At 42.1% G+C, this 15860-nt stretch overlaps 1 protein-coding gene across 1 annotated transcript in view; it reads right to left on the bottom strand.

The window, feature by feature from the left end:
* Positions 1–15860, bottom strand: part of ITGBL1 (integrin subunit beta like 1) — a 477502-nt gene that overhangs the window by 259489 nt on the left and 202153 nt on the right. The window contains exon 4 of the mRNA XM_030201342.1: positions 10339–10461. Coding sequence (XP_030057202.1) covers positions 10339–10461 — 123 coding nt within the window. The remainder of the gene's footprint in view (positions 1–10338; positions 10462–15860) is intronic.

The following is a 15860-nucleotide window of genomic DNA, read 5'->3' on the forward strand; positions in this document are numbered from 1 at the left end:
TTCGAGTTCCAGGGTCGTCCCTTCCCTCCCTCCCTCCCTCCAAGTTCCAGGGTTGTCCCCTCCCTCCCTCCGAGTTCCAGGGGACCGAGTTTCAGGCTCCCCCCTCCCTCCCTCCCTCCGAGTTTCATGTTCCCCCTCTCTCTCTCCCTCCTTCTCTCCAAGTTTCAGGTTCCCCCCTCCCTCCCAGTTCCAGGATCCTCCCACCTCGGAACGTGACGTGACACGCATGAGGGTGTCATCGTCCCTCCCTTCCTCCCTCCCTCCCTTCCAGTTCCAGGCCCTCTACCTCCAAATTTTAAAAGTCATCTTCACTTACGAAGTCCGGTTTACGGTGGCCGACAGCAGCAGCGGTAAAAGGCGTGCAGGCTCGGCCCTTCTCTCTCTCAGCTCTGGTCCCGCCTTCATTTCCTGTTTCCGCAAGGGCCATAAACCCGTCTTCTGTGGAAATTAGTCGTGCCCGATAGCTCTCACTCTCCATCCACTACTCAACATTTACCCTCTTTTGCTGCCTTATCAACAACTCCATAACATTATTGCCATTCTCCAGAAAAATTAGTTGCTTTGGTGGCCCACAGTTAACACAGGTGAGCACCAGACATACAGGTCTGAGCAATACTAGCAGGGCTTGGCAGGCCCATATGATACCTCCCAACCCCACAAAACTCCACACTACCCTCCTTCTATCCCATCTCTTCTCTCAATCCCTCATGTACCCCAAACATCCACTTCTTTCTCCCCATTTCCTCACTCCCTCACCTTAGTCACTTCAGGCTTCTTGATCAGACCAAAAATACATTCCACAAAGTCCTTCCTTCTGTCTCCTGTTTTCTGTGAACCTTTGATTCTCTTTTGGCAACTGGCAGTGGCAGGTTCCATGCAAGAAGAAGAAACCTAAGCTGCAGTGAAGGCACCCATAAATTTGGTAGACTATGGACTCAGACAGGGCTCCGATGTAGAAGTGCTTCACAATCTACAGCTGCATCTTCTGTGCCTGCTTTAGGGGTCTTTTACTAAAGCTTAGCTTGAGTTATCTGCAGCAGGGCCCATAGGAATAAAATGGGTAAAAGGGGTGTTTAGAGAAGATAAGGTCATGGCATAAGAATGAAATAAATTTTATGCTTCATTTTTTTACTGAGGAGAGTATTGGGGAGATAACTATATAAAATATTCTTTGAGGCTGATGCTTCAGAGGATCTGAAGGAAAAGAAGTCATTGGGCCAGACCATTTTTGCAATGAAGACATTCATCTGAGGAGGGGAGTTGGCTCTACTCAAAGCTGATCACCTCTTAACAGCCCCAGGGAACATCTTTCAATAAGCTAGGGTTATGATTGACAAAGGCTTTAAAAGTGAACTCAAGGGTTGGGCTTGATGTAATTTGATTAATGATGCTAACTTCCCCAGGATCCTTGGAAAAGAGCAGTATAGAAATCCAAACTGAAATAGAAAAAGAAATCATTGTGAATGTGGAAGATATTTTAGAATAAATAGACAAACTAAAGAGTAAAAAATCACCAACTGTAGGTGGCATATATACTACAGTTCTAAAAGACTCAGAAATGAAATTGAAAACTTATTACTAGCAATCACTCATGTCTCATTCAAATCAGCTACATTAACAGGTCTAAAATGTGGCCAGTGCTAACATCCACTTATAAAAAGGGCTCCGGGGCTGATCCAGAAAATTACAGACGGATATGCCTGATGTCAGTGTTGGGAAAAATGGTAAAAGCTGTTATGAAGAGCAAAATTACTGACCATCTGGTTAGACATAAATTAATGTGGCAGGACAATCATGGATTAAGCAAGAAAAATCATGAAAACAAAATTACAACCACTAATTTCTCAGAGTGATTTTTGTAGGGTGCTCCAGAGCCTGGTTTTGACTTGTTTGGACTATTATAGTGTCTGTTATGTGTGACTGCCTACTGTGTGTACACAGGCATTGCAGGTGGTGAGGAATTCAGCTGTATGTTTGTTATATTGTCTGTCAAAGTATGATCATCTACCCTATTATCAGGAACTGAATTGGTTATCTATGCAAAATAGAATTAAATTTAAATTGCTGATGATGGTTCATTACGGGATGCATCATGATTCATCTCAGTATTTGTTAGATTGTCTTCATCTATATTGTCCAAAGTAGGTGCTTCAATCAGACAACACTTGTTTGTTAAAAATTCCGGATTTTCGACTGTTTCATCTAGAGGATATGTATCTTTTCTGTTGCAGGACTGACTGAGTGGAACAAATTGCCTACAACTCTCAGGACACAGAAGAACTCAGGATTGTTTAAGAGAGTGCTTAAGCAGCATTTATTGGGACAGGTTAAATAGTGCTTTATACAGCTGATGGACATAGTATGGCCATCAATTTATTTATGTTACTGAATTTGTATTGTATTTGTTGTGTTTTGTAATATTTTATCATGTGTGTTTGAGCTGTACACTGCTCTGGACAAGGGCAGTATATAAATGGTAATAAATGAAATGAAATGTGGAAAAAGATAAGCTTATGGCTATAATGTATAGCTGTTTAGACAATGTTTGACAGAGTCTCATATTAGCGATCAGACAGAAAATTAGAGTCATGGGAGAAGATGCAATACCCTACTGTGAGGGGACAGGGAGTTGCTGGATTATAAGGGGTAAGGGTGGAGTAAGGGGACAGGGAGTTGCTGGACCATAGGGGTAGAGGGGAAGGGAGAGGGCAGAAGGGACATGGAATTGCTAGACCATAGGGGTGGAAGGGAAGGGGGAGGAGGCAAGTAAATGCTGGATCAGTAGTGTATCTCACCTGCATTTGTCAAAATTAATTGATTTTAACAAATGACATGCCCACTTCCAGGTTTTCAGCCAATCAGAAGCTAGGACACGCCCAAGCCACATCCACTCCCCATCCCCTTGGGTGATATTTTCAGATATGACGTATTGACCCAGCCTAAGCCCTGCCCCTTTTGCATAGCTACACCTCTTATCTGTGGAATTTAGTTGCACATGCTGAAATGAACCTTTTTTTCTCACAGGAAAGTAAACAGACAGTTTTATTTTCTTTTTCTTATAATTTTTTTCTTTAACCATTTTAACCAAACTGTCCTACACATGTTCCCAAATATCGATGACCTTAAACCCTTTCTCTTTTAGGTAATCTGCCTTGCACTGTGTTTTGTAGTTGAGAAACCCGACGGTGGTGCTTGTCAAAGGGTTCTGTTTTTTAGAATCATAGCAGGTTGTACAGCCATGGTAAAAGCATCCATTAACTTCAAAGGCAATTCACTCGCCATTAATGATGGAATATCCATCGAGAAAGTAGCCACCCACCCACATTCCCCCTTTAGAGTGTACATGATTTGTATGTGTTCTTTGTCCTCGGTGTACATCAGTCAATGGATACTGGTGGTTGAATATCTTTTGGTCTGATAATGATAATCATTGACCGCAAGCAGAGCTATGGTTTTTTGTTTTAAACACATGAACCTGAACATGACCATATACATGGAAGTATGTGTGATGTATTGGAATGGGTCTATATAATTCTTTAGGGTTGTCACCCCAACCCCTGGTATTTCTTCTAAGTCTACCTCTGCAGCCCTCTCCGTCATTTTCATAATATCCTGAATGTACAGGATACATGCTTTTTGTAAAATATAAATATCCTGCTTACAATAGAAGGCTAGTTCTTTTTGGAAATCAAACGTCTTATGCTTGCTCTCACCATACAAGTGTGTGAAAGCCTCTTTCTCATCAGGCATCATGCTCTCAATGCCATAGTACTTTTCCTCTCACATTTCCCCCACATATAGTTTTGGTTTTCCATGCTGTTAAAAAAGTGAGGAAAGTACCCTTTGCTGCCTTCAAAGCCCATGGCTTGCGGAAGCTTGCTAATCTTGGCAGAAAATTTAGAGAGTCTATAAAGTGAATGCCCAGCGCGTCAACACCTCCAGTATCAACAAACAAATCAATGGACAATATTCTAGACTAAAATAAGCAAACCATCTGCAAATTATATTCAATCTCTTTAATTTTTACATCACAGAACCCTCTGGACTCCACAAAAAATGAAAGCTGCTGGTTTCCTTGACAACAATCAATGTTGGTCCTGCAAAACTAAAAAAGTTACCTTCATATACAGGCTTATTGAATGCAAAAGCACCTTCCAGTTTTGGAATAAAGCTAGGCAAATAATATCTGATATATTAAACTCTTCAGAAGATCTTTCTACCAGCAAAATTATATTTGGATCCTTAGCTTTCAAAAACCCTTTAGACATATATACTTCTAAATTATATGATACCTTAACTGTAATTGCTCTCCAAATGGAAAGATAACACTAAACTCAATTCCTACTTCTGGTGGCACTCAGTACTGCAAATCCACGTTTGAAACAACTCTTGCCATCAAATTTAAAACATCTCTACTAATTGACAAAGTATGGCTACCTATTAAAAATTAGTTGGCACAAGAAAGGATCCATACAGTTACATGATGTCTATGAACAAATATGAATACTATATTATACATTGGAGGTCATTTTCAAAAGAGAAAAACATCCAAAGAGTGGCATAAATCTGCATTTGGACATTTTTCTCACAAAAATGTCCAACTTGGCATTTTCAAAACCAATTTTTAGACATTTTTCCATGAAGTCCATCAGAAGTGTACTCAAATCACAAGGGGGCATGTTAAGGGTAGGATCTGGGCATTCCTAACACTTGGATGTTTTTCAGCCATAATGAAACAAAACAAAAGTGTCCAGGACTAACACTAAGACGTTTTGAGGTAGACCTGTTTTTATAATGAATAAGGCACAAAAGGGTGCCCTAAATGATCAGATGACCACTGGAGGGAGTCAGGGGTGACCCCCCCCCCAATACTCCCCAGGGGTCACTGACCCCCTCTCACCCCCCACAAATGTGAATACAAATATGATTTGGCATCCTCTATAACAGCCTCAGACGTTAAAGCAGTGCTGTAGCGAGGGCGGCTGACATCCGGGGCGAGTCGCCGCTGCGCACCCCCCCCCCCCCCCGAGCGCATTCTTACTAGCATAGGAAAGCGGGGAGCGGGCGGGAGGGCCGATCCGTTCCAACTGCACATCGCTGGGAGCTGCGTCGGCTCCGCTGGTTCCCTGCTCTCTCTGCCCTGGAACAGGAAGTAACCTGTTCTGGGACAGAGGGAGCAGGGAACCAGCGGAGCCGACATCCCCCCAGCGGCGTGCACCCGGGGCGGACCGCCCCCCCTTCCTACGCCACTGCGTTAGAGCCAGGTCTATTAGAGCATCATGCAGGTCCCTGGAGTAGTGTAGCGGTCAATGCACAATGGAGTGGGGGACTCTGTTCCCTGTCTCCCTCTACCTATCACATTTGTGGGGGAATCTGTGAGCCCTCCAAAACTCACCAGAACCCACTGTACCCATATATAAGTGCCCCCTTCACCTATAAGGGCTATTGTACTGGTGTACAGTTGTGGGTGGTGGGTTTTGGGGGGGCTCAGTAGACAAGGGAGCAAAGGTGAGATGTGTACCTGGGAGCATGTTTTTGAAGTCCACTGCAGTGCCCCCTAGGATGCCCCATTTATCTCCTTTGATGTCTGAGAGACCAGTCAACTAAAAATGCTGGCCCTCCTGTATCCCAATGGCTACGTTTTTCAGTTGGACTTTTTTTTTTGGGGGGGTGGGGGGGGGGGGGGAGGAGTGGACCAAAAAAATAAAATGTCTAAAGCACAAAATCTTGTTAGAAACAGTATTTTTGAAAACAAAAGATAGACATGTCAAAAATGCCCCTCATTATATTCTATTTTATGTAAATGCCACTTACTATTACATTAATATAACAATGTGTATAATAGTAACTTTCATGTGTTTTTATTATTATTTTCCCCCTCCTCTCCTCTATTTCTTTCTTTTCTATACCTTACTCCCTTTACTTTTAATTATATTCTATTCACTACTATTTTTACTACTGAGACTAATAACATTCATTGTCCTTATATTTGACAATATCTCAAACTAGCCACAGTTCACCTGTGGTGCCTGTCGTGCTGTATTTTAACTACTGTAGTTTGTTTTTAAGTGTTCCCTCTCTTTTATGTCTTCTTTTTAGCTCTTATCTATCACTATCCTATTGATAATGTTCCCTTTCTTTCTTTTTGTATTAGTCTATGCAACCGCTCTGTTCTGCCTGTCAGTTAGAGCGGTATAGCAAAATTTTTAATAAACTTTTAATAAACTTAATTCTAAACTATAATGGTTAGAGCAGGTTGCTGAAAACCAAAGAATAGAACTAAAGGACAATAGTTTAAATCTCATTGCAGCTCTCTGTAATTTTCTTTTCTATTTTATTTTTTTATGTTTAAACATTATTTTTTTATATTGTGAGCCCTCCAATGACAGAAAAATACCTACTGTAACTTCCCTTAATCTCTCCAGTGAAGAACTGCTCAATTGAAGCACCTTTCTGTAACCTGGATGTGCTAAGTACCAGGTCCAAATACAGACATCCATCTTTTTGGACATGGACATTTCTTCCCCTTCTGAAATCAGAGCTGGATGTCCATATTTTGGCCCCTCCCTATTGCTGCACAAAACACACCCCCTTACCATATGGATGTACTGCAATTTTAGATGTCAATACCCTAGCTTTTCAAAATTGGGATTTGGACATCCATGCAATATGGAAATCTAAATGCCCATTTTCAGAATTCCAAAACAGGAATAAAGTGTCCAAATTAATATAATCCATCTAGATATGAACATGTTAGGTGGATAAACACCCCTAGAGGTCAATATGTCAAAAAAGGCATTTCATCTTGCTCATTCTTTGGCACCCTGACCCATAGAAGTGTGTTGGATTGCACCAGTAGGGGTTAGGCACAACCATTTTGAAAGATGGTGGAACCAGAGACAGAAGCAATTGTGCATTGTTCCTGCCTTCAGAGCTGGATGGGGAGTCAGAAAGTCCAGCTGGTGTTAGGGCAGTGTCCAGTAAGGAAGCTGGGGAAGGGAAAAAATTGGGACCTGATGGGGTGGGGGAGATGTTGAGGGACAAGAAGAAATACTGGACATAGTAGGGGGAGGGGGAGAGAAGGAAAGTTGCTGGTCTGAGTGGGAGAAGGAAAAGAGATGCAGGACATGGTGGGGGAAAAGGGGATGGAGGAGAAATACTGGTACTTGGGGGGGGGAGAGAAAAAGAGGAAGAAATGTTGGACCTGATAGGTGGGGTGGAGAAAGAAAGATGTTGGACCTAGTAGGGAGGGAAGCGGAAGAGAAGGAGTGTGGGGGTTGGGAGGGGAGGGAAAGAGACCTCTAAAATTAGCCTAGGCAAGAGGCTATTTAAGAGTGCCATAGATTGGTATGGATAGATGTCATTATCACACACTGGCAGTGCTGTGGTCCCTCCGTGAGAAGATATTTGTAGATTTTATTTCAGCCTTCCCTACCTCCCCCCCCCCCCCCACACACAATGAGATTTTAAAATATTTAATTACAATAATCATGATCATTACACCACCAGTCCCTTTGCAAGGACAATCCTGGGAAAAGAATAACTAGATATCACGTTTAAATATTGAACTTACATAGATAGATCTCTGTTTACTTCACTAATTCTTCCCTTTCCTATTTGAAGAATTGTAGTTCTTTTTCTTTTCTGATTTTATTATGTAAATTTCCCCCACTTGAAAGGTGGCATAACAAATGCTTAAATAAACATAAACATCTCTCTCTCTCTCTCTCTCTCTCTTTGGGAGAGAGATCAGGGTGGGCAACCTTTATAAACAGAGGACCAAATGAATGTCAGTACTACTCCTAGGGAGCCGCAACATTATGAAATGTCATAATTGGAAAAGGACATAGATCAATAGCTCTTCTGTGATAAATAAAATATGTAAAGATTTAACTAAAAACTATGGAAACAAACTGCTACAGTGTCTATTCTGAAAATATTTGTGAAATACAGTATTTAAAACTGTAAAAACTCTGGTTAATGATGTTTTTTGTGCGTATTTCCCATGGTCTTGCGGGCCGCATAAAATTATGTTATGTATAGAACAGTTCCATAATCCCTAGCAACTCCACTTAATAAACAGACACACCTCCAGATTCTATGTTATGCTATGTTAGCAAGTACTTGTAACCCGCCAACTCTTCCACAGGGAATTCAAGGTGAGGTAACGCAAAGCAAAAACTGAACACACATCAGGATGTAACAAAAAACAAAAAAATATATAAACAAGTGAAAATTAAACCGTATGCTAAGTAACCACATTTAAGCAACGTTCAAGAAAATAAATGCGTCTTTAGAGCCTTCTGAAAGACAAAGACATTTTTCAAAGAATCGTAATGAGAAGGCTATTCCAAAGATAAACAGCTAGAAACCAAAAAGAACACAAAAAAGATTTAAAGCAAACAAATTTAACAGATGGGAAGGCTAATACTAAATAATTACATAATCGAGATGTAGAACTATTGTTTAGAATCTTTAATTCTTCTCAAAGATCTACAGGACAAATACCATACAAAGGCTTAAAAACTAAACAAATCACTTTAAATTAAATCCTCGCCTGAACTGGTAACCAGTGCAACCTAGTCAGCAGAGGAGAAGCCCTCTCATATCTAGACCTACAATTAATCAGTCTAGCTGCTCATCTAAAGTTTAGAGATATATTTTGCCACTACTCCTAAATATAAAGAATTACCATAATCTAACAATGCTAAAATTGATAAGTTGAACAATTACCCTAAAGTGATCATACATAAAATATGAACGTAGTAATGGAAGTTGCTTGCGTTTAAAGTACGCCTTGTGTACTAAATCTTTTATCTGAGGTTCTATAACTAGCGAGGATTCAAGAATCATACCCAAAACGCTGGACTCTTTGTCAACCCGTAAAGTTTGTTCATTATCTAGTACAATGGTTTGCAGAATACTAAAATGATCTGAACCAAACTATAAAATCTTTGTTTTGTCCTCATTCAATTTAAGTTGCATAGCTCTAGACCATGCTGCAACCTCTTTAATATAGATGTTTAACTCAGAAGACAAAGACCACAGGGACTAGAAGGAAAATATCATCAGCATAGGACCAAATTTGGGAACTCAAATTTGCACGTGATCCTGAGATCCAGGTGCAAATAAATTAGTTAACGAGCCATTAATAATCAATAATGGCTACTATCAGTTATTGATGTTAATTGGCACTATTTTGGATTTGCGTGCGGATCTCGTTGCACACAATTCTATAGCGATCCGCGCCCAAATCCTCTCAAGTGCAGCCCAAAAGGGGGCATAGCTAAAGAATTACAAGCAGTGTTATAGAATTTGGGGGGTGTGCATCCAAGTTGCATGCCAGGATTTACACCAGGTTTCAGCTAGCATAAATCCTCATGCCAAAAGCTGGGCACAAGAATCCCTGCTAGGTGCTATTCTATAAAGGGCATTCATCCCGGAGCAACCTTTATAGCACTGAGTGCTGATTTTTCTTGGAGTCTATTTTTCAGCGCCATTTACTGAATCCGGACCATAATGCAGTGCTAAAGACATAAAGGCTAAAAAAAAAACAACAACAACAAAAACAAAACATTTATTTCTAAATGCTCTAATTTTTTACCTGGAGAATGACATACCAGTCCTGAAAGAAACAATTAGAAGGTAAGTTCTATGTTCTCTTAGGGGTCCTTTCACCAAGCTGCGGTAAAAGAGGCCTTGTGCTAGTGACGGGGGCTGTTTTTGCTGCATGCTGAGGCTCTTTCTACCATAGCAGGTAAAAAGGCTGAAAAAGAAAATGGCCATTCGATAAGATTTCACATACTGCGTGGCCATGCGGGAGTGGGGGGAGCACTTACCACCGACCACCGGGTCAGCGCCTGCAAAAATATTTTTTGAATATTTCCACTAGCGCCGGAAATGCCGCATGCTGGGAGTGGAACTACCGCCAGCGCCCATGTTGGGTCGGTGGTAACTCCAGACTGGCACACGGTAAGCCCACAGTGGGCTTACCGCTGCTTTGTAAAAGGGACCCTTAGGCTTTTGTGGCTAAAGTCATAATCATTGTGGCTGTCCAGGTTGTGCCACATCCAGTTAAGTGAAACTGGCTTTCTTCAGAGTAAAGAAAGCTACAGAACATCAGTTTCATTTACCTGGATTCGGCACAACCCAGACGGCCGCAATGAACAATTGGAAGAGAATTTCTAAAAACTTTTTGACTGAAATAGAGTCAAGAATAGTATGCTTTAAAAAGAAATTCAATTTAGTCAAACTCAATATGGAATACACTAAAAAAGCTATTCTATGTGTTTATCTGGAAAAATTCTGAAATCTCTAAATATTATTTATTAAACTTACCTCCACAAATCTCCCCTGTCTCATCATCAACGCAGTCTCCATCATTACATTCACAAAATAGACCATACACTAGTCCATTTTCTTCTGAATTCTCACAGTTGCACCTCCCACAGATGCATGTACCTGTAAACATTAAAACAATAATGCATTTGTATCAAGCATATTAATAGTCTTTATGAATAAAACATATGAAGAATTTATGAGTGGAGGGTATGGTTAAATTCTTTACAGAATATCCGTGTTTGTTCTTTAGATTTATGGCATTAACTATGAAAATTGACATCTTCGGATCCTTACTAAGGGGCCATTTTACAAAGCTGCGGGAGAGCTAATGCGTGGGTAGCACGCACCAAATCAGCACTACCTCTGGGGTAGTATGTGTGCCCAGCAGTGATTCTCAGTTTGGCATGTACCAAATCCCGTGATAGAAAATATTTTTCTATTTTCTACCATTGGGCGCATTCCCAGCGGTAATCAGCAGCGTGGCCACGTTGGCGCACACTGCATGGTTACCGCACGGGTAGCACGTGAGCCCTTGCCGCAGGGTCAATGGCTGGTGGTAAGAGCTCAGGCCATAAATAGGCACGTGCTAGTTTTAATTTTTGGGCACGCCCATTTCCTGGCCCATTAAAAGATGGCCTCCTTCCCAGCCGTGGTAAAACGTGGCCCAGCACGCGCCAAAAAGACGCACCCACACTACCACAGGCCACCTTGTACCGCGGCTTTGTAAAAGGACCCCTTGGTAGTTCTAAATACTATGTAATACTGAAAGACCATTGAACTGAGTTATTAAGATCACTAATCATCATCATAACATGGTAAAGCAATCTGATTAAAAAGAACTGTGAGAAAGAATGGATTAATTTCTTATTACATCATGATTACAATAAGATTATTTCAGTATCCTGTATTTTATAGGCTTTATTAATGCAACATTTTTAACAGCAATTTTTATTGTCTTCACATATTTTTATAGAAGTCAAATAAAAATTTATATATACAATTTCCATGTGGTGAACATAACTTTAACTCATCTGGGATAATAATAATACAACAAGCATGAAAAGCAGGGCGCATGGAATTCCTTTCCATCCCTCTGCATAACAGAGTGAGAGAGAGAGAGAGAATCTTATGGCAGAACTTAAATGAAATACCGGGTCTGTGGAGTCAAATGAGAGGAAGCCCCATAGGAACTGTATGGGCTTCCTCTCATTTGTCACACCAAGAATCGATAGCGCGGCTTTGTAAAAGGGGCCCTCATTTTTTTGTTCTGGATCTAGAGTACCAGTACTTATATTTGGCAATATTTTAGATAAAATGATAAGTTTTTCTTTTAAAGTTGGAGTCAGAGTTGGTACATTTTTGCTGACTCAAAATTGCTTCAGACTCTAATTCTGACTCCACACCCTTATGAAATACACAAGTGAGTCACATCACAGATAGGTTTGTGGGAGCATTGGAAAAGGGGTGTCTATGGGGATAGTATGAGGAGCATGCCTCAAGGAATAATTTCTGATCCCTCTGTGTGGGTATATGTGTGTCTCTATTAATTATATATATATATATACACACACACACACACACACACACACACACACACATATATATATATATATATATATATATATATATATACAGTGGGGGAAATAAGTATTTGATCCCTTGCTGATTTTGTAAGTTTGCCCACTGACAAAGACATGAGCAGCCCATAATTGAAGGGTAGGTTATTGGTAACAGTGAGAGATAGCACATCACAAATTAAATCCGGAAAATCACATTGTGGAAAGTATATGAATTTATTTGCATTCTGCAGAGGGAAATAAGTATTTAATCCCTCTGGCAAACAAGACCTAATACTTGGTGGCAAAACCCTTGTTGGCAAGCACAGCGGTCAGACGTCTTCTGTAGTTGATGATGAGGTTTGCACACATGTCAGGAGGAATTTTGGTCCACTCCTCTTTGCAGATCATCTCTAAATCATTAAGAGTTCTGGGCTGTCGCTTGGCAACTCGCAGCTTCAGCTCTCTCCATAAGTTTTCAATGGGATTAAGGTCTTGTGACTGGCTAGGCCACTCCATGACCCTAATGTGCTTCTTCCTGAGCCACTCCTTTGTTGCCTTGGCTGTATGTTTTGGGTCATTGTCGTGCTGGAAGACCCAGCCACGACCCATTTTAAGGCCCTGGCGGAGGGAAGGAGGTTGTCACTCAGAATTGTACGGTACATGGCCCCATCCATTCTCCCATTGATGCGGTGAAGTAGTCCTGTGCCCTTAGCAGAGAAACACCCCCAAAACATAACATTTCCACCTCCATGCTTGACAGTGGGGACGGTGTTCTTTGGGTCATAGGCAGCATTTCTCTTCCTCCAAACACGGCGAGTTGAGTTCATGCCAAAGAGCTCAATTTTTGTCTCATCTGACCACAGCACCTTCTCCCAATCACTCTCGGCATCATCCAGGTGTTCACTGGCAAACTTCAGACGGGCCGTCACATGTGCCTTCCGGAGCAGGGGGACCTTGCGGGCACTGCAGGATTGCAATCCGTTATGTCGTAATGTGTTACCAATGGTTTTCGTGGTGACAGTGGTCCCAGCTGCCTTGAGATCATTGACAAGTTCCCCCCTTGTAGTTGTAGGCTGATTTCTAACCTTCCTCATGATCAAGGATACCCCACGAGGTGAGATTTTGCGTGGAGCCCCAGACCTTTGTCGATTGACAGTCATTTTGTACTTCTTCCATTTTCTTACTATGGCACCAACAGTTGTCTCCTTCTCGCCCAGCGTCTTACTGATGGTTTTGTAGCCCATTCCAGCCTTGTGCAGGTGTATGATCTTGTCCCTGACATCCTTAGACAGCTCCTTGCTCTTGGCCATTTTGTAGAGGTTAGAGTCTGACTGATTCACTGAGTCTGTGGACAGGTGTCTTTCATACAGGTGACCATTGCCGACAGCTGTCTGTCATGCAGGTAACGAGTTGATTTGGAGCATCTACCTGGTCTGTAGGGGCCAGATCTCTTACTGGTTGGTGGGGGATCAAATACTTATTTCCCTCTGCAGAATGCAAATAAATTCATATACTTTCCACAATGTGATTTTCCGGATTTAATTTGTGATGTGCTATCTCTCACTGTTACCAATAACCTACCCTTCAATTATGGGCTGCTCATGTCTTTGTCAGTGGGCAAACTTACAAAATCAGCAAGGGATCAAATACTTATTTCCCCCACTGTATATATATATATATATATATGTGTGTGTGTGTGTGTGTGTGTGTGTGTGTGTGTGTGCGTGCCTATCTCCTAACTGTGCCATATTTGATTGCATTTATGCATACCTTTGCATTTCAGTGTGTGTGTGTACAGTATGTGTGTACATCTTTGTACATGCGTGTACATCTCTATGTATGTAGATGTATGTGTTTCTGTGTTGTGCATGTGTGTGTGTGTAAGACCAGGAGACCAAAGAGGAGGGGGAGGCTGTTTGAAAAGAGCAATTCCCTAACTGCTATGGTTAAGGATATCAAAGTTCCTATGCTGTAGAAAATGGAATTACTTCTCCCATAGAAATGCATTTGACCATTTTTTGGTGTGCTGGGGGTGGGAGGAGGAATCTAATTTTTCTAGAACCCCTAATCTGATCTGGCCCATTTGACATGTATTTTAATTGTTTTTGACTCATAGAGGGGCATAATCGAACGGGGCACCCAAGTTTTCCTGGGGCCGTAAAGGGGCGGGGAAACCCGTATTATCGAAACAAGAAGGGTGGCCATCTTTTGTTTCGATAATACGGTCGGGGACACCCAAATCTCAACATTTAGGTTGACCTTAGAGATGGTCGTCCCCGGTTTTCGGCGATAATGGAAACCGAGGATATCCCTCTCAGAAACGACCAAATCCAAGGCATTTGGTCATGGGAGGAGCCAGCATTCGTAGTGCACTGGTCCCCCTGACATGTCAGAACACCAACTGGGCACCCTAGGGGGCACTGCAGTGGACTTCACAAATTGCTCCCAGGTGCATAGCTCCCTTACCTTGTGTGCTGAGCCCACCAGACCCCCCAAAAAACCCACTCCCCACAACTGTACACCACTACCATAACCCTAAGGGGTGAGGGGGGGGCACCTACATGTGGGTACAGTGGGTTTCTGGTGGGTTTTGAAGGGCTCACATTTACCACCACAAGTGTAACAGGTAGGGGGGATGGGCCTGGGTCCGCCTGCCTAAAATGCACTGCACCCACTAAAACTACTCCAGTGACCTGCATACTGCTGTCATGGAGCTGGGTATGACATTTGAGGCTGGCATAAAAACTTTTTAAAGTTTTTTTTAGTGTGGGAGTGGGTTGGCGACCACTGGGGGAGTAAGGGGAGGTCATCCACAATTCCCTCCGGTGGTCATCTGGTCAGTTCGGGCACCTTTTTGAGGCTTGGTCGCAAGAAAAAATGGACCACGTAAAGTCGCCCAAGTGCTCGTCAGGGACGCCCTTTTTTCCATTATCAGCCGAGGATGCCCATCTCTTAAGCACACCCCAGTCCTGCCTTCGCTACGCTGCCGACATGCCCCCGTGAACTTTGGTCATCCCCGCGACAGAAAGCAGTTGAGGATGCTCAAAATCAGCTTTCGATTATGCCAATTTGGGCAACCCTGAGAGAAGGATGCCCATCTCCCGATTTGTGTCGGAAGATGGGTGTCCTTCTCTTTCGAAAATAAGCCTGATGCTAAACTTGGTCCTATTCAATGTTTAGAAAGTCATTTTGTCCACAGACAGACATTCTCGATCCCTTATATATAATTTCTTTCCAACATTCATTAGTTCTCAAAGAATAAAAATGGTTATATTAGCACCTGAAATAAATTATAGTGTATACATTTCCAGTTATGCTCTAATTTTCTAAGTCTTTTTGGAGTGGAGTAATCAAATTATTATTGAAGTGGAGGAGTAGCAGGGAATGAACCAGGGAGCCCCAGGTTTAAATCCCTCTGACACTCCTTGTGACCTTAGGTAAGTCATGTGAACCACCTAGTGCTTCAGGTACAAACTTGAAATAAGCCCTCTAGGGTCATGGCAATACCTACTGTACCTAAATGTAACTCACCTTGAGCTACCAATAAAAAGGTATGAGCTAAGTCCAAGGGGCCATTTTACTAAGCTGCATAAGTGCCTACGCACGCCCATGTGCCAATTCTGAGTTACCGCCTGGCTACCGTGTGGCCCGGGCGGTAATTTCATTTTTGGCGCGCGGCACAACTGGGTGGTAAACGTCATTTGACATGCGTAGACCATTACCACCCGGTTAACGCGTGAGACCTTACCCCTAAGTCAATGGGTGGCAGTAAGGGCTCAGACCCAAAATGGAACATGTCAATTTTCATTTTGCTGCATGTTTTCGGTCAATATTTTAAAAAGGCATTTTTACAGGTGCGCTGAAAAATGGATCTGCGTGCATCCAAAACACGCACTTACACTACTCCAGGCCATTTTTCAGTGCACCTTAGTAAAAGGGCCCCTAAATTAATTATTCAGT

Source organism: Microcaecilia unicolor, chromosome 4, assembly GCF_901765095.1.
Source record: "Microcaecilia unicolor chromosome 4, aMicUni1.1, whole genome shotgun sequence".
In the NCBI taxonomy this organism is placed as follows: Eukaryota; Metazoa; Chordata; class Amphibia; order Gymnophiona; family Siphonopidae; genus Microcaecilia; species Microcaecilia unicolor.